Below are 24,137 nucleotides of genomic sequence, written 5' to 3' on the forward strand. Positions count from 1 at the left end.
CGCGCTGTACAGCGGCTGGGGGGCTGACCCACAGTTCACCCACCTCTTCTCCACCTGAACGCAACTTGTGCCGTGCTCTGGTTTTCCCTCTGTTCTCATGCACCTCCCTAAGCCCAGCCCGGCGCCCCGGCCCCGGCTCAGGTAGTTCTGCGCTTGTGGGATTTATAGAGACCAAATAAACAGAAAAAGGGTTTTTTCTAAGCAGCGCCTAAACCTCGCCGGGTTTTATTCACCTGCCCTCAGACCCTCCCCGGGAAACACTCAGCCAAGTGGTTTAATCTTTAAAACCCTGGAGGCAGACAGACCCTCCCGGCGCCGCCCGGCGCTCTGCCCTCCGTCGGGACGGTTTATCGGCGGTGCCAGCGGACACGCCGGGGACAGCCAAGGCCGCGCCGCCCGCGTTGCCCGCTGACCCCACGCGCCCCCGAGCCGCGGATGGAGCCAGAAACAAAGAAGAGTAACGAAACGGCGCTGGAGCCGCGATGGCGCGGCGGGTGCGCTCAGACGTCACCGCGCTGGGGACGAGCGGGAGGCCCGGCCGGCCCAGCCATGGTGCTGGGGGCGCGGGGGTGTGAGGATGGATTACAGAGCCGGGCGGCTCCGCGCGTAACCAGAGAGCGCCCGTGATCCGCACAGCGCCCGGGAGCGCGGGGAGGAAGAGGAGGATCGTCCGCCCTCCTCGGGACCCCAGGGAGCCCCTCGCCGACCCCTCAGCTCCCCCAGCGCCGAGGAATGATGAAAAAATACAATTCTGCAAAAAGGGTGAGTGCGATGCGGGGGGGTTGCTCTTGGTTTCCAGTTTGGCCTCTGCTCCCCCACCCTCGCTTAGCAAAATAACAACCCCCGGGCAGATGCAAAGCGCAGCGCGGCGGCCGCTCGCCTTCCTCCTCCGCTCACGCCATCCGCGGCTTCGGGTGGCAAGGAGACCATAAAGCACCGAGACACCATCGCCGCGCGGACCCCGCTCTGCATGCACAGATCCGCAATAAAAACCCGGCCCCGGATTTTTGCCGCTGGGGATTAATTGAGAAAAGGCTCAAACCCGCAATTTTTGCTGCAGTAAATAAAGCCGCCGGTTTAAATTGCGCCCGACACCCTCCCGCTCCTCTTTCCGCGGGGAAACGCGCGTTGTGCGGCTGGAACACGGCAGCTTTGCTTATATAACGCGCGGGGGACACCCTGCCTGCGATCGCTGCTCCGGCGCCCCGGGATTGTTGTTGTCGCTTCATGTCTGCAGCAGAAAATCGGTGGGAGAACCGAACCCTCGGTGGCGGCGCCGAGAGGGGCCGGGGAGGGGGCGAAGTTGGGGGCAGAGGGAGGGGGCCGAGGAGCGTAAAATGAAGAATAATCCCGATTTTCCGCCCCTTTTCTTCCCTCCGTCTTTGTGTAGGGGCCCCAGGATGGAAACCAGCAACCTGCGCAGCCCGAGAAGGTCGGCTGGGTGCGGAAATTCTGCGGGAAAGGCATTTTTAGGGAAATCTGGAAAAACCGTTACGTGGTTCTGAAGGGAGATCAGCTTTACATCTCGGAGAAGGAGGTAGGATCGGTTTCCTTTTCCTTTCCCATCCCCCTCTTTTTCCTGCCCTTTGCATATGAAAAGCTCCAGCGCTCAGTCGGGGCCCTGGGGGGTTTTCTCTCTCTCGGGGGTGTTTTCTGCCCGAGCCCCCCGGGAGCGGGTGGGCGCGGATGGGCGCGGGTGGGGTGTGTGCCAGCCCGAGACGTTCCCAGCGCTGCGCACACGGCAGGATCCGCTTCTCCGGGGTTCAAACCTCCGTCCTCTGCTCCTCGGTGCCCGTGCTCCGCGCCCGGTGCCGCGGGTCCCGCCGGTCCCGCCGCCGCTGCCGCCGCCGCGCCGGGCTGGCCGGGAGAACTGGCCTCCCGACCGGAATCGAGCCGCTTATGGGTCCTTTATTTCTTATATTTGTCTTTCCTCCCTGCAAGAGGAAAACGGGGAAATTGAAGCAGGGATGCAACCCCTTATTGAAAAAAACATGTCCCCTCTCCCCCCCCCTCGTCTCCGCTCGACATCAAGCGGGGTGTGGGGTTTAATGTGGGGTTTAGGTGAGCGTTAATGGGATGTGACTGGCAGGCCGCTGGGGTCCCGCTGTCCTTCGGTTTTTGTCTTGGTAAATTCCTCAGAAATGCCCGGGCCCAGCTCTGCTGACACCTGCAGACTCGGGGCAGGGCTGTGCCCTGAGACAGGCAGGGGCTGCCTGGGGTTAGGCCGGGCTTAGGACGGGGGTGTGGGGTGAACCCACGGCTCTGGCTGGGGGTTTTCACCCACCAGTGGGTTATTCCTTGCGGGGGGTCTGTTGTTCAGATGCATCATTACCTGGCCCAGCTTTATCCCCTTAGAGATAAAAGGGTCTGGAGCGCCAAGCGTAATTTGATTTAGAGGCTGATCGAATCACGGATGGATCAGGGGTTATTAGGACACAGAAATAGCCTAAGCGCAGCCCGACAGCCTAGGTCAGGCTTAGCCATGTGCTGGCGTTTCACAGCTCACTCCGTCTCTTGGCTGCCCCAGGACGCAGAGACACGGGTGTGGGGAACAGACGTGTCTGCGGGTCCAGAGACAGAAATGTTAGAGGCAGCACTCGTGCTAACGAGACACAAAACCTGTGATTAATCTATTTTCGGGGAGTACCGCAGTGTAGAGCGCGGGTTCCTCACCAGCTCGTCTGGCACGACCGACAAGCGGCTTGTGTAGCTCTGGGGCCACGGAGCAGAGTTTAGAAAGTGCCGGACAGACAGACACGGCAGGAAGGGCTTGACCTGCGCCTCGTGTTCCAGCAGTCAATGGTTTCTCTGCACCGGGGTCCCAGTTCAAAGCGGCATGTGCTTGAGTAGAAATGCACGCTTAAGCGCAGTTTAGTGGGGATAGAACTGGAGCTTTGGGGTCCGTCTCAGCGGGGGAAGGAGCCGCGCGGGTGCGCAGAGTGAACTCCCTTTGAGGGGAAGGATTCTGGATCCTGCCGGGGAAAACAACCACCAAAAGCAGAGTGTTTTCCGAACTCGAGCCGCCCCGCAGCCCCCGGTGACACCGGGATGTCCCCACACCCCGCGCTGCCGCCGGGGGTTCTGTCCGTCTGTACCTCAACTCCTTGAGCCTGGAGAATAAACCGCCAGCAAACGGCTCCGCTTGGCTACAGGAGGAAACCCTGCGCAAGATAGAATGTGTTAATACAGGGATGGAGATGCGCAGAAAAAGATGCGTCTGTCTGTCCCTCTTTAAACCTGCGTGCTCTGAGCGCAGACCGGGGTGCGACTCCCGACCCCGCAGCACTTGTGTTTGTTCTGTGTGTTTTTTAACCAGGAAAATACCCCCCGGCGCACGTGCGGCTGGAGCAGCAGCGGCTCTGCGTGCACGGGTGTGTGTGAGCCCATAAATAACAGGCAGCGGCGCCCGCCGATGTCTTTATATGGAAGAATCTGCGGTTGTGCAGGAACGCGAGTACGGAGGGAACGTCTGGGCGCGTGTGCGGGAACCGGGAGTGTGTCTGTGTCACCAGGAACCGGGAATATGTCTGTCTGTGACACTGGGAATACGTCTGTGTCACTGGGAATCACCGGCTGCGAGGCGGCTGCAGCACATGGTGTGCGGCACACGTGTGCGTAGGGACAGAGCGACACGTGTGTGTAGGGACAGAGCGACACATGTATGTTCAGATGGAGGGACACGTGTGTGTATGGACAGAGGGACACGTGTGTGTAGGGACAGAGGGACACGTGTGTGTAGGGACAGAGGGACAGGTGTGTGTCCGGACGGCGGGACACATGTGTGGTGGCTGCCTGGCAATTGTGTGTTTCTGAGAGTTGTTGTTCAAAGGCAGATGGGTGTTTTCACATCAACGGGTGTTCGGTGTGGACTGGGTGTTCATTTTTCAGCACGGCCAGGTTTTCACCCACCGACGAGACGTGAGGTTGTTAATTTGGGGTGATTTCTCCCCAAAGGGCTGTGGGTGTTGAACAGGCTGCCCAGGGCAGTGCTGGAGTCGCCGTCCTGGGGGGTTGAACAGACAGAGATGAGGTTCTCAGGGACATGTTTAATGCCAGGGCTGGGGAAATGCTTGGCCTCGATCTTCAGGGTATTTCCAACCCAAATGACTCTGTGATTCTATGATCTGCTCGGGGAGGCCCGTCCCCAGGTCCCAGCGCGCATTCAGAGCGTTGCTCCCTCCGCACGCTCGCTCTCAGCAGCAGGTGCCCGCGGCTCCTGCAAATAGCCTCAGAAATCGGGATTTGTCGAGCAGAACAGGACGGGCCCTCGGGTCTTTTCATTTTCTTTCACATGCCATTTTATGGCCGGTGGAGGAACCGGGGGCACTGCTGGGTCGTGCTGCTGGGCTGTGCCGCTGCGCCGCGGCACCGCGGCCGCGGGGCAGCGCCGGCTGCGGCCGGGGGAGAATGCAGCAGCGGAGACCCTGCGGAGACACGGATAAAACCCGAGTGGAAACGGCCACTAGACAGGTTGATCTCAGCCCAGTTGCTGCAGCGGTGGCACGGAGGCTCCAGATCCAAGATCCAAGATCCTCTGCTATGAATTATTTCTGCTCCATCAAAGCCGCCGCAGCAACGTGGATTTGGTGGATGGGGCTGACGAGTTGACTCTCATATTAACCTCAGTGTTTCCTGTCAGCTCCTCTTAAGCTCAGCGGCCGCTCTAGAGCAGAAGGCAGGTTTAGCGGGTAAAGCGGGACTCCCGGCCTTTCCCCATCAGCACAGAAAAAGGGGTTAAGTAGCAGGACTCGTTGGCTCTGCCGTGCACTCACTGCATTAATTCAAACAGGTCATTTATCTGCTTTTGCCTGAATTTCCCCATCTGGAAAGCAGGGTTAATCATCCTCGTCTCCCCAAGGCATGAGGTGCCTGCGAAGGGGGAACTGTCACACGTGGGGATCCCTGGGGAAAGATGTCGCTGAACAAGACCCGTCTGGGGTCTGGAAGGGCTGGACGGCGCTTTCCAAAAGGCCAAATCCCACAGGTCCTGTTAAACTCCCCAAATCCCATCAATATTCCCACTGGGAATCGCTGTGCTGCTTCGGGAGCTGCGCTTAGAGCCTTGCGCTGGTCTGTTTCTCTCCGTCTGAAGGCGTGGGTGCCGGAGGGCAGCCCGGGCTCAGACCACGTCTGTAAGGAGAGGAAATGTGTTTTATACCTGGAAAAATGCAAACAGGGCTTTTGAGGGCTGGTTTTCTTGTCAGGGCATCGGCCTCTGGAGGCTGTGGAGTTTGCTCCAGCACCTTGTGCTCCGCCAGCCGTGCAGCACAACGGGAGCCGAGGTCTCCAGCCCGCGGGGCTCTGGGCGGCTCAGCGATCCTCCCTCGCTGCAAGGAAACTCAGTGAACTTCTGCAAAATGCCCTCAAACTTCATCATTTAGCGTGTGGTCATCGGCCAAAAAAAGCATTCGGGGCAGAAACCACACACGAGATCTGCTGAAGTGAGCTGAGCTCTGCGGAGCAAAACCACCTTCTTAATGGCACTTTTGCACTCTTTCCCCCGCTCTGCTCCACGGCGGGACCCCCCAAACTTCTGGTAATTGTGTTTGCTATCGCTCCGTGCTGGGGAAGGGCGGCCAGACACACGGACGCAGCTGGGCTGCCACCAGACACACGGACGCAGCTGGGCTGCCACCAGACACACGGACGGACCCGCTGATGACGAGATGTTAACGAGGAAACGCTTCTCGGCGCTTCCTTCAGCCTTTTCTTGTTTGCCAGCAAAAGCATCGACTCAATTAAGGACAAGAGCACTTGAAAAGCCGTCTGTTCTGGCTCCTCGTTTGTTACGGTGCCCCCGAACAGGGCACAGCGCGGCCTGGAAGGGGGTGGGGACGTATTTAAAGTCGTGTCTCGAGTCCACGTGCGGGTGATGGAGCCTGCAAAGCACTTGCGGTATTTCTGAGCCTGTGCTGTTAGAATCACAGAAACATTTGGGCTGGAAAAGAGCTTTAAAATCGTGGAGTTCAAGCATCCCCGTGTCCCTGAGAACCTCATCTGTGTGTTTTCAGCCTGTCCAGGGACGGTGACTCCAGCACTGCCCTGGGCAGCCTGTTCAACACCCACAGCCCTTTGGGGAAGGAATTGTTCCCAATGTCCAACCTCAACCTCCTTCCCCAGCTCCGTTCCCTTCTCTGAACTCGCTCCAGCTCCTCAAGCTCTTGTCATGAGGTGATCCCAACACCCCTGGGGCCGCCATGTTGAGCCCTGAGGTGATTCTGGCGCCATTTTGACCCTGAGGTGATTCTGGCGCCATTTTGACCCCGGGCTGACGGCCCAAACCGCCCCCAGGCCCCGCGGTTTGTCCTCCGCGGTGCCCAGCAGCGCCGGCCGCTGGTTTTGGCTCAGCTCTGTCCCTTGCTGCACGGCGGATCCGCTCAGCTTGAGGAAGTGAAACCCCCAGCTCAGCCTGAGAGGGGAAGACGCTGCTGCCACCATCCCCAGGCTGCCCATGTTTGGATATTCAGCTTTACCGAGCATCTGTAGGTTTCTTGTTAAGCCACATTTTGACCTCTTGAGTGTCTCATGGACACATTACACTTGGCGTCTTGTGATTTTTCTCTGTCCCTTCCGCATTTTCTTAGAGGATGTTGTGTGTCAACAGGGAACTGCTCAGGCAAATCACCAAAAAAGAGGAAAACGGCACAACTTTGCCCGGTGATGGAGCAACCTCTCGTGCATTTTGCTCCCGGTTCGGCCCAGGAGCCAAAGCGGTTCAGTCGCCACAGGTGACAACTGGATGAGGGAGGAAATAGCAACAAGAGGCCCAAGTTAATTTAAACCGCATCGGGGATTGTCCCGTTGCCGGAGCGTTGGCAGGGGGACACAGCCCTTCGGAAGCAGCAGGACAGAAATAACCCTGCAGGCTCGGGGAGAAGGGCCGTGGGCGCCGCGTCTGCGGGATTCCTGGCGGCCCCGCGCGGCAGCTGCGGGGTGAGGCCGTGAGGAACGCGGCGCCGGCCACGCTGGCCAGCACGGCCACCGCTGCCCATGGGCCGGGATCAGCGACACCCCGCAGCCGCAGCCGCCCCTGGGGCGTGCGGGGGCTCGGAGAGAACGTTTAGGGACCTTTGTCTTAGAGGACGGGGACACCGTGGGTCCCTGCTCCGTGCCTCAGTTTCCCTTCATAGCTGGAGCACGGGAGCGTTTTTAGGAGCGTTAGGAGGCAAGAGTTGTTTTGCCTGCCTGGGGTAGGTGCAATACGGACAGCAAAGAGCAGCAGCAGTCATAGCTGGGATTTATACACCTTAATCCTTTAAATGCAGACCTGCCTGCCCAGGGGGCTCCGCGGCCCTCGGCTCACTGCCCAGCAGGCAGTGGGGAGGCAGGAGTTGCCTTTTTTTGGTATTTTGGGGGTTTTTTGTACAGAAGATGAGCTGCGTGACAACCCCGCCCCGAGCGTGCTGTATTCTGTCATTCACACCCCCACCTCCCCCTTCTTTGGCCCCCGCGCCCCTTCCCACCAGCGGGGCAGAACACGGCCACCCTCGAATGGCGAAATCGCGGCCCGTTCACTCGTGGCCTCGGGATGTTACCAAGCACGAAGTCCCAGTGACCTGCATGAGGAAGCGTCCGCGGGCAGGGCTCGTCCCTCGGCCACCGCGCCGCGGCTCGCGGGAAATCGGCTTTTCCTGCTGCAAATTCCGCCAGGGTTCTTGGAAAGAGGTGGATTGCAGGACGGCGCTGGGAAGAGATCAAAGCTGATTAGAAACGTGCGGGGAGGATATTTAGATAGACATTGTCTGCCAGAGATATTTCCATTTGTGGCCATAACAGCCCAGAGACAGCGGCTGTTGGTAAGAGCAGAAATCAGAAGGATTTGCTGGGTCCAGAACAGCTGTGCGCAGGGTTTGCCTCCTCGTTCCTGAAGACAAACGGGGGGATGGAAGGAAAAGGATGGCGGGGGGGCCGCAGTCATTGCACAGGGCCAGATGGTCCGTTTATCTGGTTAGTCAGCCTCTTTATTTAAATTCTCTTAAAAGAAAAATAAATCTTGGGGAATTCCTTCAGCGCTTCCCAAAAGCCGGGAGGAAACTCATTAAACGGGGCGGCGTCCTTTCCTTTCAGGAAACCCAAAGCTGAGGCCTCGTCACCGTGAGCCTTCCCAGCACCGCGGGGACCCCGTGGAGCCCGCGCTGACCTGGGCTGGGATTAGCAGACTGAGCCGGATTTAAACCTCCCGCAGTTCTGTCCTTAGCGGACACACAAACCCCACGTTCTGTCCCATCCCATTACCCACACTCCTCGTGTTTGGGGTGGGAAGAGCGGAGCTCCTGTGCTGTGGGATAAAGAGCGCGAGGGAAAGGGAGGGCGCACAAACGAACGGGGCCGCGCGCAGGACAGGCTCGAAATTCTCGTTTGTGCGTCCCCGAGCGACAACGCCGCGCGGTCCGGGCGGTGTGGTGGGGCCGTACCACGGACCCGCTCCCCCCCAGCTCGGCCGCAGCCTCCGGGACCTTGTGCAAGTCACGCCTTTAATTGCCATTGAAGCGTCTGCGGTGTTTATCTACAGCCGTGTGCCTTCAGCCAGAAAGTGCTGGGGACAGACCTTGTCAAAGCTGTGCGGTGGCCGCTCGGTGACTCTCCAAAGGCCAACGGAGCGTTTCTGGGAAAACGAGAAACAACAAGTGTTTCTTGGTGGGTAGTGGGTAATCCACCCCGCGGCCCAGCTGCCGGCGCAGGCTGACGGGGTAAAAATAGCAAGTGTTAATCCTGATGCCTCCAAGTTTGGCAGCGCTGGCTCCAGAAGGCAGGAGCGCTGATGGGATTGTCCCTCCCCACACGGGGCAGGCGCTGGTGTGGAGGGTCCCCAGGCACAGCCCCCGGGTCGGGTCACACCCGCGGTGGTTCAGCCCCGTCCCGGTGACTTTGGGGTGGGAGGAGCAGTGCAATCCCGGAGGAATCCCCAGGAATGAACCCAGCAGACTGTGATTTCCAAGTTATCCTTCTAAATATGTCCCACTTGTTCCGGACGAGCCTCGAGTAAAATGATCCTGTTGAAAATCTGTTTCTCCCCCTCCAAAACCAGCACAGCGCTGCCCAGCTATTAGTGCTGTCCCTGAATTGGTGTCTTAAGGTGTCAGCTTTTGCACAATATTTCGGTGACCACATCCCAGAGCAGAAGCCCCAGGACACGTTCGGGATGTTCAGCCCCCTGTGCACCCGCTGCCTTGCAGCTAAAAGCTGCTGCCTCTGTGTGACACTGCAAGGCTGTCACTGGATTGGCTTTTGGTTTATTTTGCAGGTAAAAGATGAAAAAAACATCCAGGAGATGTTCGACCTGAGCGATTATGAGAAATGTGAAGAGCTCAGGAAGTCCAAAAGCAGAAGTAAAAAGAACCACAGCAAATTCACCCTCGCGCACTCCAGACAGCCTGGAAACACGGTACGCTGCGCCCTGCCTGCTCCCGCCAGCCCGGCACCGGCTCCGGCACCGGCACCGGCACGGGGCGACCGGGGGGGCCGGGTCGTGTGGGAGCCCAGATTGGTTACAAACATCTAAATATCAATTTACCACATCAGGATGGATAGGAACAGGGAGAGATGGAGAGAGAAGGAGAGTTGCAGTCTCTGCTCCCCGGGAACAAGCGCCAGGAGCAGAGGAAACAGCCTCGAGTTGAGCAGGGGATGCTGAGGTTGTTAATTTGGGGTGATCTCTCCCCAAAGGGCTGTGGGTGTTGAACAGGCTGCCCAGGGCAGTGCTGGAGTCGCCGTCCTGGGGGGGTTGAACACACAGATGAGGTTCTCAGGGCCGTGGGTCAGTGCCAGGGTGGGTTACCCCTTGGACTCCATGATTTTAAAGCCCTTTTCGAACCAAAACGATCCGTGATTCTGCTGCGAGGGACTCAGGTCTGCTGCACTGAGTAAATACAACCAAGCACTTAATTCTGGACAATTTCACAAAATGCTTCTGAGGTTAAACCTCATTTCTGCTGAGGATATTCCCTATAGAAGCCATATTTTCAGACCTGCTCTGCCCTTGGTGTACAACTGATAGGATAAAGCATGGAAAATGTGGCTCCTTCTGCGGTACAACAGGCAGAAACGGGGTGTGAGCAGCAGCGGCACAGAACGGCTGCGTCACCATTGAGGACCCAGCCTGGGCTGGGCTGTGGAAGCGAAGAGGGAGGAAGGAGGAGCTGGGACGTCGAGATGTCCCTGGGTTTCGGGTCGGGAAGCTGGGCTTTGAGAGGAACTGCGGGTGTGCTTTGCAAAGGGCTGCAAGCAGAGCGGCGGGCGTCTGCAGGACCCGCTCTGCGCCACGGTGCCCACCGAGCCCAGGCAGCCGAGGCCGCGTGGCTTTGCTGTGGGCAGGGACGGAGCAGAAACATCCTGGGTGAGTCTGGTCCTTGGCACTGACCTGAATTCTCTCTTTTGTAGGCACCGAATCTGATCTTCCTGGCTGTGAGTCCAGAAGAGAAAGAGTCCTGGATTAATGCCCTCAACTCTGCCATCACACGCGCTAAGAACCGCATCCTAGACGAGGTGAGCCGGACTCCAGGGGCCGGGCCCAGGCTCTGTCTCTGCTTTAATCTTGACTGAAGGTTTTAGACAACTAGAGCCAGTTTATTTCTATTTAAAAGAAACACAAAGAGGTTTATTTATGGACTGCACCCAAACGCAGCCACCAACACCTACAGAGCGGGCTCTGCTAGAGGTTTGGCGCAGTTTAATCCCAGCCTGGGGATTAGTTTGCAGTGGTGATTGCAAAGCGGGGACAAGGGGCTCTGTCCCGTCCCGTCAGCCCTCGCACAGGATCGGTTTCCCGGGGCTTTGGGGAGTCTTTCCTCCCACCCGCTGCTCCCGGGGATGACACCGCGGGCTCATTCGCAAAGGGGCTGGGCTGGGCTGAGGGACGGGGACTCGGGCGCATTTCAGCTTCACAAATCCTTTAGGGTCCAGCCGGGAATGTTTAATCTGCCTTTTCAGCCCTGGGTGGCAGATGTATTTCCGTCAAGCCAGAATCTCCATTTGCAAGTGAGAGGACCAGAGGAAACAGCCACAAGTTGCGCCAGGGGAGGTTGAGGGTGGAAATTTGGGGTGATTTCTCCCCAAAGGGCTGTGGCTGTTGGAACAGGCTGCCCAGGGCAGTGCTGGAGTCGCCATCTCGGCACAGAGGGGACAGACACGCTGGCTGGGACAGACAGACACGCTGGCGGTGAGTGGGAAGGGCGGAAGGCGCGGGCGCTCACGGGCCGTGTCCCGCAGGTCACCGTGGAAGAGGACAGCTACCTGGCGCACCCCACGCGCGACAGGGCCAAGATCCAGCACTCCCGGCGCCCGCCCACGCGGGGACATCTGATGGCTGTGGTACGTACAAGGAATTCCAGATGCCTCTGTAGGTAAAATTCCCTTGTAACTGTTTCACTTATAAGGAAATGCAAGAAGAGGTGAACTGAAAACTGTCATAGGGCCCAGAGCTGCCTGGGTCTGGTCCTCTGTTCTCATAGATCGGTGTTTTGTGCAAACCCTTTGGCGAAGCGGCAGCTCGTCATCACCAACACCCCTCGTCCTGATGCTGGAAATGACACAATTCTTCAAGTTCCCGGCAGAGCGTGGCCAGACAGGGGCCGGGGTGACGGGATGAGAAGAAACAGCCGCGAGTTGCGCCAGGGGAGGTTGAGGTTGTTAATTTGGGGTGATTTCTCCCCAAAGGGCTGTGGGTGTTGAACAGGCTGCCCAGGGCAGTGCTGGAGCCACCATCCCTGGAGGGGCTGAAATACACACGGATGAGGTTCTCGGGGCTGTGTTTAGTGCTGGATTGAGGTTCTGGTTGGCTCCGTGATCTTGAGGGTCTCTTCTTTGTTTCTTCAGGCATCTACCTCAACGTCGGACGGCATGCTGACACTCGACCTGATCCAGGAGGAAGACGCCTCTCCCGAGGATCACGGCACCTGCGAGGAGAGTTTCCGCGTGGATCTGGATAAGTCGGTGGCTCATCTCACCGCCGGCAGGCGCCGCTCGGACTCCGAGAACGTCAAACCGTCAGAGAAGGGGCGGACGGGGAGCCTCCCGAGGCGGGAGGTGACCTCGTGGGACAGGTCCGGGCAGCGCAATGACTCCTTTGACAAAGGGACCATGTACACGCCACAGGTCCCCAAAAAGCTCTCGCACTCAGAAAAGAATAAATGTGCCTCCATGGAAGAAATCCTGTCTCGCCGGGACTCTTCGGCGCACCGGGCGCTGCTGAGGAGGGGGCTGGAGGCTCAGTTCGCCTCGGCGGAGCCGGAGCAGCTGTCCCGGATACAAGAACTGGTTGCACTGAAACTGGAAAAAACTCAGGAACTGCTGACGGAGGTGAAGGGCTACGGGGAAGGCAAGAGAAAGACCAAGGACGCCGCCACCAGCACCACCACCACTTCTTCTTCTTCCTCGTCATCCTCCAAGTCGGACTGTGAGAGGATCCTGCAGGAGTCGGAGCGGCTGCTGGGGGAGGCGTCCTCCACGTGGAGCCAGGCCAAGAGGGTGCTGCAGGAGATCCGCGAGCTGAGGGACCTGTACAGGCACTTGGAACTGCAGCAGTCGGACTGCAAAGGCAGACAGAGCTCACAGTCTCAGTACAGGAAGAGCATGATGTGAAGGCAAGCCCGGGATGGGGGGAGGGGGCGGGCAGCTGTTCCGCCTGGGTTTTTTAATTATTATTATTTACAGTGTTCAAGAGTGAAAAGGTGCCTGTTCTCCCCCCGAATTTGCTTCTCAAAGCTTGAAGCCTTCCCTTCCTCCGCCACATCCCTCATGAAACCCCCGCGTTGCAGTAAATGCCGTTCTGGTTCATACCTCCTTTGTTAAAGAGCGCCCTTTGCACCGCAGGCCCCACTCGTGTCCCGCTCGGAGGACGGAAGAAAGCGCCAGTTCCTAGAGAACGTCCCTGCATGCCCGGAGCAGCATGTGTGCAACCACGGGACAGATGCTCCTGTAAGGCCTGGCTTTGCTGCTCGGAACGCCTGAGCTCCCTGACCGAGACTCTCGTCTTGTTCCCTCACCGTCCTCTTGGAAATAAGTGACAACACCAAAAGTGTCCGTCCCAGCCAACGCTCGCAAGTCCCCGCTGTCCAGGAGCTGTTGTGGAGACGCTGGGAAGCCGAGGCCGAGCGCCGGTGCTGAACCCCCGGGTGGGCAGTTGGTGTTTGTGGAACATATGGAGCCCCCAGAAGCGGGGCAAGAGGTTTGTGACCCGTGTCCCCACAGCCATCTGCTTTACAGACCCCCGGCCAACGGAGCTCGCAGCTCCATGTCTTCCTTTCTGTGCAAATAGAGGATCAAAGCCTTGAATTTAACAGACACCCCGCACGGGTTGTTTGGGGGGGTTGTTTTCTGGCTTTTTTTCCATTTTCACTTCAGTATTTTGTTTTGCGTTGAGCTGAGGGGAAATGGCAAAATCGGGGTGTACAGGCGGCAGCCCGAAACCAAGAGCCAAAAGTCGTTTTGGTGGGTTTGATTCTGCTTGTCGGTTTGTGCTGCCGGGCTGTGGCGGTCAGGATCAGGATCAGCCCCGCCGAAAGGAAAGCTGAGCCTGGCCCCGAGCTCAAACCCCTCGAGCGCTTGGCTCCATAGCCGGCTCAGTTTTCACGCCTTTGAGCAGCAAGCCAAGCAAGAGGATGTCGAAGATGTGTCAAAGGGCTCAAAGTGCACCCACGTGGTGACGGTGACGTCCCGCTGGTACCTCACAAACAAAAAAATCCAGTTCCCTTACCTGCATTGCGAACAATCTGTGAAAATACCAAACGCAACAGTTATCCTGGCGGTGGGCGGTGTCTGTTTTCTCCGTGGAAAGGAGAGCGGCTCCTGTGTCTGCTCAGCTCCACCCCAGGCTGGCGGTGCTGACCTGGAGCTGCCAGCGCTGCGAAGAAACCACTTCTGGTTGGTTTTACTGAGTCTTCCTCCCCTTCCCCTGTTAGAACCGTTACTGCTAAGATCTTACATTGCCAAACGAGCTCTGGCCCCTGCAAACACCGTCTCCTCGGGCCCAGCGCTGTGCCCACCCCGAGGGGACGCCGTGGGGCGGCGTCGCCCCCGTCACCGCTGCCGCCCTCCAGGGCTACACGCGTCACCCCAACAGCATCTGGGCTTTTTCAGTGATGTTCTCCTTACCTTTCCCAGCAGCTGAAGGATCTGTTTGGACGCATCAGAGGAAAAAGCATAATCCCTGAAAGAGAATAAAAAAGAGCTCATGTGAGGCGCTCTGATAAAACCCTTCCCGTTCAGCTCCGTGACTGAGAGAACACAGACAAGGGAAAAGGAATCACTTAGGAAGAAAAAAACCATGAGTTTTCAGAACAAAAAACGTGTATTTTTCGCTTGGGAATATTTTTGTATTATAAAAAATGTGAATTTTTTCGTAGAAACCTCTCCAAGTCACAATGAAACACTGTTTTACCAGCCGTCCCCGTGGAGAAGCCTGACGCTTCGTCTCCCCAGGGGCAGTTCTGACGCGGTTTTCACTCCAACCCAAACGCAGCTGGAACTGTGGAATTCTCCCCACAGCAGCAGTAGCAGAGTCCCCAGGTCCGGTCCCCGCACAGAAGTACCTAGAAACCCATCAGGAGCCTCTGGATCCTGCGCAGACACGCAGGGCTGGGAGATCTCGCTGCCTTCTCCTGCGTGGGCTGGAGTTCTGCCCTCTTTTATTATCATTCTTTAAAAATCTAAATTGCGCAAAGTTCTCCCCTCTGTACCGCAGCACCCCGAGTCACTGATGGAAGGGAACCATCCTTCCATTGCCACCAGAACCTTTGGAAAGGACTCCAGCAGATTCTGTGTGAGAGTTTGGGGCTTCAGGAGCCTGTGTGAGTTTTATTATGCAAGTGGCCCAAAAGGCAAAGTCCCTTGGACACCGAAACGCTTCAGCCCATGGGGGCAGAGGAACCGGCCCCGCCACGGGGAACACGCAGCCGCACATCAGTTTACAAACGGACGCGAAGAGCAGGAGCCTCGATTCCCTGCAGACCGAAGAGCTGAGTCGGGAACCCGCAGTGATGCTGCGAGAGCTGCAGTGTGAGCTGCAAGGGCAGGGGGGCTGCTGGGCTTGCTGGCCCACAACACGAGTCAGGGACTCGGCTGTTGAGCTGTGGGGGGGATTCAAGCTCCTTTTCGCAAAGGAGAGTTCCAGCCTGCGTTTGCTGCAGAAAATCACTCCCGGCTTCTCCTTCAGGGACGCGCCCCAAAGCCCTTTGCTCAGACTCAGCGCTCACCTCGTGTCACACTTACAACGAGAACATTCATCGAAACGGCAAATCCTAGAAGAGTTCAACGTTCCCGATTTCTGGGAATTCACCTCCCATCACATGTAGAGCAGAAACCACCCCCGTCCGGCACCTCCGCCCTTCTCTGCCCACCAAACCGGCACCAGATTTCAATGGGCAAAACTGTGAAAAAGCCTCAGACCCCCCAAATAACTAATGGTTTCCAGAGCTATTTGTATCTGAGCCACAAGAACAAAACCCCCGATATCAGAGGATGGTCCAAAATCCCTTTAAATCCCCCAAACTAACCCTTATGGGAGAAAAGAACACTCTCCTCTTTCACTTTTCTCTAGCCCATAGTCAAAGGAATCAAATCATTTGCGAATGAAGTTGGAGGAGCTGATTCTTGTCCATACGAAGCATCGTTCATGTCTCACACTCCCTGAACCTCCTCGGTTCCCACACGTCACACCAGGGGCTCTGAAGGTGCTATTTTCTGCTGCAGCTGCTCAAAGGAGTGTTTATAAACACGATATTGATTTGATCGATGCTTGATCCACCCCTTCTTTTGCTCTTTGACTTGTATTTCAGGTTCTCCTTTCCTCTTCTTACCGAGGGGGCTGGGGGGGGATAACGGAATGGGTTGTTGCTTTTGGAAAGAAATCTGCACTGATTTTTCTGTAAATTGAACCTTCCACATGTACAGAGCGCGGGGCACGGGTCCCGTCTGCTGCAGCTTTCTTTATTTTGATTGATTTTAAGGCTGTGATGAAAAGAATTTTTTAAATTAAAGGAAAATGAAAAAAGAAAGGAATAGAAGAGTCTTTCTTGAGGGCAGCACCCAGTGCTCCCCGTCCACCCTGCACCGCCCAGTGCTCCCCGTCCGCCCTGCAGCGCCCAGTGCTCCCTGTTCAACCTGCAGCACCCAGTGCTCCCTGTCCACCCTGCACCGCCCAGTGCTCCCCGTCCACCCTGCAGCACCCAGCGCTCCCGGTCCACCCTGCAGCGCCCAGTGCTCCCTGTTCAACCTGCAGCACCCAGTGCTCCCCGTCCACCCTGCAGCACCCAGTGCTCCCTGTTCAACCTGCAGCACCCAGTGCTCCCCGTCCACCCTGCAGCGCCCAGTGCTCCCCGTCCACCCTGCAGCACCCAGTGCTCCCTGTTCAACCTGCAGCACCCAGCGCTCCCCGTCCACCCTGCAGCACCCAGTGCTCCCCGTCCACCCTGCAGCACCCAGTGCTCCCTGTTCAACCTGCAGCACCCAGTGCTCCCCGTCCACCCTGCAGCACCCAGTGCTCCCTGTTCAACCTGCAGCACCCAGTGCTCCCCGTCCACCCTGCAGCACCCAGTGCTCCCCGTCCACCCTGCAGCACCCAGTGCTCCCTGTCCACCCTGCAGCGCCCAGTGCTCCCTGTTCAACCTGCAGCACCCAGTGCTCCCCGTCCACCCTGCAGCACCCAGTGCTCCCTGTTCAACCTGCAGCACCCAGCGCTCCCCGTCCACCCTGCAGCACCCAGCGCTCCCCGTCCACCCTGCAGCACCCAGCGCTCCCCGTCCACCCTGCAGCGCCCAGCGCTCCCCGTCCACCCTGCAGCACCCAGTGCTCCCCGTCCACCCTGCACCGCCCAGCGCTCCCCGTCCACCCTGCAGCCCCCAGTGCTCCCTGTTCAACCTGCAGCACCCAGCGCTCCCCGTCCACCCTGCAGCCCCCAGTGCTCCCCGTCCACCCTGCAGCACCCAGTGCTCCCTGTTCAACCTGCAGCACCCAGCGCTCCCCGTCCACCCTGCACCGCCCAGCGCTCCCCGTCCACCCTGCAGCCCCCAGTGCTCCCCGTCCACCCTGCAGCACCCAGTGCTCCCTGTTCAACCTGCAGCACCCAGTGCTCCCTGTTCAACCTGCAGCACCCAGCGCTCCCCGTCCACCCTGCAGCACCCAGTGCTCCCCGTCCGCCCTGCAGCACCCAGCGCTCCCCGTCCACCCTGCAGCACCCAGCGCTCCCCGTCCGCCCTGCAGCGCCAGCCAGCTCCAACACAAGAGCACTCAACTCTCCCATGGCTTCCATGATCTCTGGGCTCGCTTGTAAATCCTACGGAATGTGCTGTTTCTGGGTTCCTATCTCAACAGCCGCACACGAGTCCCGCAGCCCGCTTCCAAACCCCTGGTCAAACTGAGGATAAAGCACGGGCGGCGGGAGGAGCTGGGGCAGGGACACAACCAGCTGGGTACGCTCGTTCCTGTGGTCTCGTACCCCAGACAGGCTCTGAGCCGATGCGCAGGCTGATGGAGAACAAGGTTTCCACAGGGAATCATTTTCCCTAGAGAAGTCCACAGATATTTGACAGACAGACAGACAGACACGGTGGCAGCGAGCTGGGCAGCGGGTGGGGGCAGGAACCATGCGCCACGACACAAACACACGGAACCGCGCGTTCAAACCGACCGCAGGACACGTGTCTGCAATGGGGCGGAAAGCTGCCCAGCGATTTGTCACCAAAAAAAGGGACTATTTTTACATTTTTAACATTAAAATCTAACATCTTAAGAAGCTCCGTGTCTCGACTCCTCTGGGTGAGCCCTCGGCATTCAAACGTTGTTCTGAGACATTTCAGAAGTCTAAAGAACAGGCTGCACAGATTTTATTCTGTGAGTCTGGAAAGATCTGAAGAGTTTTCCAAAGTTCTGTGTTCAGTCTCACGCAGAACTTGGAAAAGCAGAGGCGGTAAGTTGAGAAACAACTGACAACTGTCTATGCTGGACTGGGGAGCAACAGGAATCCCAAACGTGCTGAGAAGAGCTTTAAAGAGCCGGGATGGAATTCCTTTTGCCTGCGGGTGTGTTGAGCTCTTCAGGAGCCTCACCTCTGCTTTCCTTCTTGCTCTAGGAGCAGTGCAGCTTCCCAAAGTGCCTGTTTGTGGGCACTGACTCTGGTCTTCATGTCCAAGCTCAGCCCAGCGCTCCAGGCCCAGCCTTGGCTCCCGTTTCCCCCCGGAGGTCCCCGCTGGCGAGTCCAGAGCCGCCGGCACGCCGTGCTGAGCCCAGACGGAGCGCAAGGAGCACAGAGGCGCTTTGTGCGGCGCACGCCGGCTCTGGGGGCCCAGCCATGCGGGGATAACGCCGCACAAAGAGCCCGACGAGGAGCTGCCATGTCCAGCGTGGCCACTGTGTCAGCTCCACGGACAGAAAATGTTGTGTTGTTATAAGAATAAAGAGCGCCCTGGCCAAAGAACCGTTTTGAAGGCTGCTAATGGCCAGGGAATCCTGTTCGTGCACAACTCTGCCTTGAGCACACAGGCACGGTGGGGAGAAGGGGGTTGACAAGAAATGCTTCTCCTTACACTTCACAGGGATCGGATCAGGTTGCAAATGCCCCTCAGAGTCAATAACTCAATGCAAACGCAGATAAAGAGAGCAGCTGCAAATTTCTGAATCACCGCAAGGCCTCTCTACAGCAGAAGACGACTATGAAGAGGCTTTTGGTGGCTATAAATAGAATTTACACCCACTTGGAGCGAGGTGAAAGACTTTGGGATAAAGCAGCAGCAGGCCTGTGGCGTTTAGACACCAGTGCTCCGCGTCCAGTTCACACTAACAGAATTTGGGTGGATAAAATGGTGGCTAAAACCATATTGCTCCAGCAGTTTCGAGCCTTTCACTGCATTAAAGGGGCAAGAAAAGCAAGCAAAGGCCAGGACGGAGCAGAACCCACGGTGACTAACGGCAGCGGCTGCTGGGGCGGGTGGACAGACAGCAGTTTTCTGCTCAGCCCATGGCTCCTCCTGCGCAGAAATGCTTCTTGGAGTTACTGATGAGAGAAGCCGTTGGGGTGTTTTTCTCTAATAAGGCAAATGCCTTAAAATGCTGAGGCGAGATCTATTTCTGGAGGACTGCGGGAGGTGGAAAGCTACAGGCTACTGATATCCCAGCTGAAATCCGGGCCATTAATACACTCGGCATCCACTCTGAATCACACCGGTGGGTTTGAACGCCTTGCATTGTGTTCTCGGAGCTGGGGAATTATCTTCTGGCCACTTGTACCAGCAGCTGTAGCTGAATCTTTAGGCTTAAGCACATAGGAGTGTGTTTCACTGGGAGCTCTCCGCTGCTTCTGCTGTGGTAGGGATGGCCGTACCTCACTCACCAAGAGCCTGGTGAACCGTGGAGAACCTGAGTGCCGAATCCTCGCCCGAGCCCCAGGAGACACAGGGAGAAAATAGAAACCAGTTTGACCTACATTCGCCAGAATAATTACGGACTTCACAAGTTCCAACCAGCTTTTCAAATTAAAGCTCAGCATGAACAGATCCACTTCCCTAAAGAAAAAGGAAACAACTCAGTTTCATTACACGTGTGGCAGCGTACCCTGGATGCACGCGTGACTGCCACACCATCCTCGACTCTTTCAAACCTCAGGGAGAAACATTTATTAACAATTCCTGGCTTTTCCTGCATAATTCTGAACACCGGCATCTCTCCACCTATTAAAAAAGACCATTGCTAGGATTCCTTTTCCCTAAATACAGTTATTGTGCCCTTCAAACTGACAGGAATTTCTGCCTCAAGTTGCCTTTCTTCGTTCCGTGTTTCTTGCACTTCATAAAACTAATTCCTATTAATTGCTCTCAATCAGCCCCTCTCCTCATTTCCCTTCGTTACCTCCTGCCTTCCTGTCCTAATTGCTGCCTTTGCGCAGTCTGTGCCAGATGGACTCTCGAAGGAAGAATTACGGCTCTTTGGCACCTTCACCCAGTCTCTTTACAGACTCATCCCCGTGAACTGGTGTCTTTCCACGTGAAATCTTCCGCTGTGGGTTCTGACTCACGGTTTCCCTCTTTTCCGGGCGTCACCCGGTGCTGTGTCACCCACAGGGCACACAACGGGTTCTGGTTGTGTGCACGGAACGTCCGCGCGTTACAAGCGCCCGGTTTGACTGGCGGGTGTTGAGATCCAGGCCGCACGGACAGACTCCCCTGTTCTCCCACTGTCTCTTCCTCAGCTTCCTTCTCTTGCTTCTCTCGTCTTCCTTCTTCCCTTCCCCGGGGCTTCTGCACCTCCTTCCCAACTCCGGTTTGGAGCAGAAGCCAAAGTGGTTCTCTGGCCGCCAGGAAACCGCGGCGGGGATGAAAAGTGATACAAAGGAAAGCAAACTGATGAAAAAGCAAATACATACACACACATATATACATCTATACACGTTGGTTAATGAGAAGAGCTGCTGGTGGGAGTTCCGTCGCTCCGCTCCAGGATCCCTTCCCTTCGGGCAGGTCAGGGGCGGCGTTGGGACAATTCTGCTCTTTAACACGAGCGCTATAGGAAAAGGTTGAAAAGCGGAGCTGCGAGTTATACTTTTTGGAAACAGCACAAGAATGGCAAATCATCTGCTGTATTTTCAGACACATCCATTTGGTTTGACTTTATAAAACGTCCCCAGGGGACTGAAAACTATCGGGAGCCTTCCACTGCATTCATTTTTAGTTTTTTAAAGAACTCTTTTGCTCTTTTTTAAAACAGCTCCTCCCGCTCATTGGGAAGACAATTCAGAAAGCATCGTGATGAGTTGTCTGACTGTTTGGGAGAGGTCGCACAGGCCAGAGTTCACAGCGCTGAGATGGGCCCCTCGCGACACGAGCGGCTCGGCGGTTACGTGTCCGAGCGATGATTGATCCTTCCAGGGCCCCGGCAGAACGAGCCGTTTCACAGCGCCGCGGGGAGAATAAAGAGCCCACAGACGCACGGCAGCGCACAGAGCGGGGCATTCAGAGCCCCAAGGATCAGGGGCCTCCAGTCTGACACTCAACAGTAGGCAAAGGGCCGGCATTGATCGAACGGCCCCGCAGAGATGTGGACATCATTACTGGAAGGAGGAACTCCCTGCAGATGGACTCAGTCATGGCAAACGCATTGCAGAGCTGTCAAAGGAGGAAAAATGCACATTTTCCTGTTTGCGAGGATTGCCTGTGGTTCTTAGGTGGTAGAACGACTCTTGCCATCCATGCAGAGCCTCAAGAGTCGTATCTTCACCCTTTTCCTTCAAAAACGCGCTCCCGTCGCGCTGGAGAAGCAGCGTTGCCTGAAGGTTAGAACCAGCACCAGGCAAGCCGGGTTCTGTTCCTGTTTATGCTGCAACATAAGCAAGTCACTTGATTTCTTCAGCACGGCCTCCCACTTCCCGGGAGCCGAGTGTTCCTCCTGCCAGCCCACTCGCTGCTATATTTAATCTCAGCGCTCTCTACCGTGTTTTTCTCTGCGGTCCGGTCTGGGAGTCGTGCTGATGGCACTGGACAGCAACGGGTGCTCGGGGAAGCGCGGCCGGAGCGGCGCTGCCTTCTGAGCCTCCCCAGGTCACTTTTTCAAGGTCTGTGTCTATTGGTAGGAAAGCAAATTGATAAAGCTCTATCAACAAGACTCAAAAAAAATAACACTTGGCCTCCACGTCAAATATATCACTTGGAAAATCAGTTTATCTGTCTCCTTGTTCAAGTCATCTAAGCAAATTTGCCTCCTGCCATCTGTTTCCCCCTTTCAGTGAAGAGTTAACTCAGCACGAGGCAAAATCTCCGAGAAATCGGACCGTGTGCTGGCAGGAAGAGGAAGGTTCGGAGCAGCAGCCTCCCCGTGCCTTATGTAACAGTCTAGAAACGGAGTCATGAGCAGAGACCTGTCACCAGGCGCCAACTCTGCGTATCGATCCCTGCAGGGACTGCACGAACCAGGCAGCCTTTCAATAGCGCTTGGACTTGATCATCTTGAAAGTCTTTTCCAACCAAAACAATTGGATGATTCTGTGACTCCTGTTCCCACCTGTGCGCACAAGCTCCTACCGAAAGGATCGAACTCTAAAACACACCAGAGGTGGAAGCAGAGTGAGAGCGAGGGCCAGAGTCTCCCACGCTGCAGCAAACCGGAGCATCTGCCGCACAGCACAGAGCGGGCGACCACGCTGCACAAACCGCGGGGGACAGCGCAAGTGCAAGCACTGGGAAAGCTAACCCATGCTAACCCATGGATGTCTCAGCCCAACAGCGCAGTCACGCTGCTCGCGCCCCAGAACCTGTGCTGCTGCAGCTTTCCTCAGGCTCTCAGACAGCTTGTGACCTTGTTCAGCTTTTGTTTTTGAAATGTCACTGTCTGTATTTTAAGACGCCTCAAAAACAGCTTCCCCTTTCACGGTGCCTCTATACAGCTTTGCATCCTTTTCTTGCTGCTTAGCAGTTTAGAAATGTTTCCATTACAAAGAAGTGCCCGCCTTCAGTGACAACGTGCTGTAAGAACATTCATGAATTCAGAGGAAAAAGAAGAAGATACATGGTCACATGAAACTCTCATCATACAGCAATTCTTGTCACTTCAGCTGGACCTTCATAAATTCAGTGACCACGAGGACAAAAGGGACCGTTTAAGCAGAGTGACTGTGCCAGTTCCTCGGTGCGTGATTTGGGATGAATCACCTCATTCCCTTTGCCATTTACCTCCATGCAAAGGGCAAGCGTGAAATCTCTGGTGTCAGAAGAGGAAGAAGCTGCTATGCCCTTGTGGTTCCCCGCAGGGGATCTGGACCTGCAGTGCTCCAGGACAGGAATTCTGCAGAAACGAAGTGAGGTTCAGACATAGGAACAGCCACGGGACAGGAAGGGGCACATTAGTCACCAGGCACCGGTGGAAGTGATTGTGAGCGAGTGTCACCTGGCACCAAACAGTCCCAGCGAACTTCTTGTTTCGTTTGAAGGGAAAATAAAAACGCCAGGTGCCAATTTTGATCAAGAGGGTAGAAGGGAGAGTCTGGGATTGGAACGGAGCAGGTGCGTGCGGCGGGGCGGAGCGCCGAGGGTGCCGGGGAGAGGGGAAGCGGGTAAGGAGGATTCTGAACATATTTACAGCCATCTGGCACCGCTCATTAGCCAAACGCTGAGGCTGCCTGAGCGCTCACCAAAATGTGGAGAGCAGGGAGGGGAGGAGTTTGTTTGGGCAGAGGATCTCGAGTGCTTCATGCTTTCAACGTATGTTTTTTGGAAATGTTTGATATCACTCACAAGATTATTTATATTCCTGGAGATGGAGGAAAGTGGGACCAGAAGGCAACGGGAGGGCCACTCCCCCTGCAGTTCTCCTGCCAGGTTTCCCAAAAAGCAAGAAAAGATGCAGTTTGTCGGAGGCAGCATGGGGAACGCTGCATTCCTCGTCTGTTTGTACCATCTTGAGTCTTGCAGGTTTTAGTGGGGAGTCTGCACCACATCCTTTCAGAAAAGAATCCCAGTCCTAGAACTACAGAGTGAACATTTTAAAACAAGGTCGTGGCGCTTGCTCAAAAAGTAAGATGGAAAGTTAAAAGCTGACGGTTTTAGGCCCCAGTATTGTGCTTCTATTTGCCTTATTTATGATTTTTAATGTCTGGATTCACAAACATTACAGTTGTGTTTAAATTATTGGCTTTGTTCTGCTTTCTTTCACTGTCTCTAGAGAAGAAAAGGAGGTTAAAAATATTATTTATCTGTTATTCCCAAAATAGCACGAGGCCAGGTGCTGCGATTATAAGGTGACATTTAGTACAATATTCATAATGCAACTGCGAAAACTGGCAATGCTCGTTTTTGATCTGCCCACAGAAAACAGATGGACATGCCCAGAAAAGTAACGAAATCTGGACGCTAGTGGGCAAAGGAGAAGGGAAGGACACCAAGGACACCGCCTGGAAAACGGCCCTTCCCGCTGCCAAGGGCCGCAGGGCCGGGGCCGCACGTGCCACCCCAAGGGACGCGGTACCGATGTCCTGGGGGAGCACGGCGCGAGAAAGCAACGAAATCCAACCACAACGCGGGAGAAAAGAGAACGAAGCAGCCACGGGCTGCAGCCACACCACCAGAATGGGCACTTTGTTGGAGCGTCTGAAACGAGCATCGGAAATCCTGCTCGGGATGAGAGGAAGAAGCTGCCAGGGAACACCCAGGTTTGAGAGGAAA

At 56.4% G+C, this 24,137-nt stretch overlaps 2 protein-coding genes across 8 annotated transcripts in view; one reads left to right on the forward strand and one right to left on the reverse strand.

The window, feature by feature from the left end:
* Window positions 1-15,992, forward strand: PLEKHO1 (pleckstrin homology domain containing O1). 2 transcript variants are annotated; one of them, XM_065042871.1, is made up of 7 exons: window positions 1-762; window positions 1,391-1,537; window positions 9,245-9,385; window positions 10,381-10,485; window positions 11,209-11,310; window positions 11,815-12,581; window positions 12,811-15,992. In XM_065042871.1, the coding sequence occupies exons 1-6, from the start codon at window positions 733-735 to the stop codon at window positions 12,577-12,579; spliced, it is 1,290 nt and encodes a 429-aa protein (XP_064898943.1). In that variant the 5' UTR covers window positions 1-732; the 3' UTR covers window positions 12,580-12,581; window positions 12,811-15,992. The 2 variants fall into 2 exon arrangements, with proteins under 2 accessions (XP_064898943.1, XP_064898944.1); XM_065042872.1 differs by lacking the exon at window positions 1-762 and adding an exon at window positions 815-1,247 and having other exon boundaries at window positions 11,815-15,992.
* LOC110359654 (uncharacterized) overlaps window positions 7,465-24,137 on the reverse strand; it is a 22,871-nt gene continuing 6,198 nt past the window's right edge. For 2 of the 6 annotated variants that reach the window (XR_010468356.1, XM_065042881.1), the window contains 2 exons: window positions 14,092-14,146; window positions 13,646-13,840 (listed from right to left, as the gene is read on the reverse strand). Coding sequence is in view for 3 of the 6 variants with exons in the window: in XM_065042881.1 (XP_064898953.1) it covers window positions 13,796-13,840; window positions 14,092-14,146 (100 nt within the window). In the remaining 3 variants the exon portion in view is untranslated. Of the gene's footprint in view, window positions 7,684-7,939; window positions 8,606-10,360; window positions 10,573-13,645; window positions 13,841-14,091; window positions 15,946-17,228; window positions 23,443-24,137 lie in introns of those variants that run through there. The other 4 variants (XR_002414978.2, XM_065042879.1, XM_065042880.1 and 1 more) reach the window with 4 other exon arrangements.

This window comes from Columba livia, chromosome 28 (genome assembly GCF_036013475.1).
Source record: "Columba livia isolate bColLiv1 breed racing homer chromosome 28, bColLiv1.pat.W.v2, whole genome shotgun sequence".
NCBI classification, from domain to species: Eukaryota; Metazoa; Chordata; class Aves; order Columbiformes; family Columbidae; genus Columba; species Columba livia.

Bases quoted from the DNA above. Each gene is read 5' to 3' on its own strand.
- PLEKHO1 (XM_065042871.1), top strand. From the start codon at position 733: ATGATGAAAAAATACAATTCTGCAAAAAGG. The intron at 763-1,390 runs GTGAGTGCGATG...GTCTTTGTGTAG, and splicing joins AATACAATTCTGCAAAAAGG to GGGCCCCAGGATGGAAACCA. The intron at 10,486-11,208 runs GTGAGCCGGACT...CGTGTCCCGCAG, and splicing joins AGAACCGCATCCTAGACGAG to GTCACCGTGGAAGAGGACAG.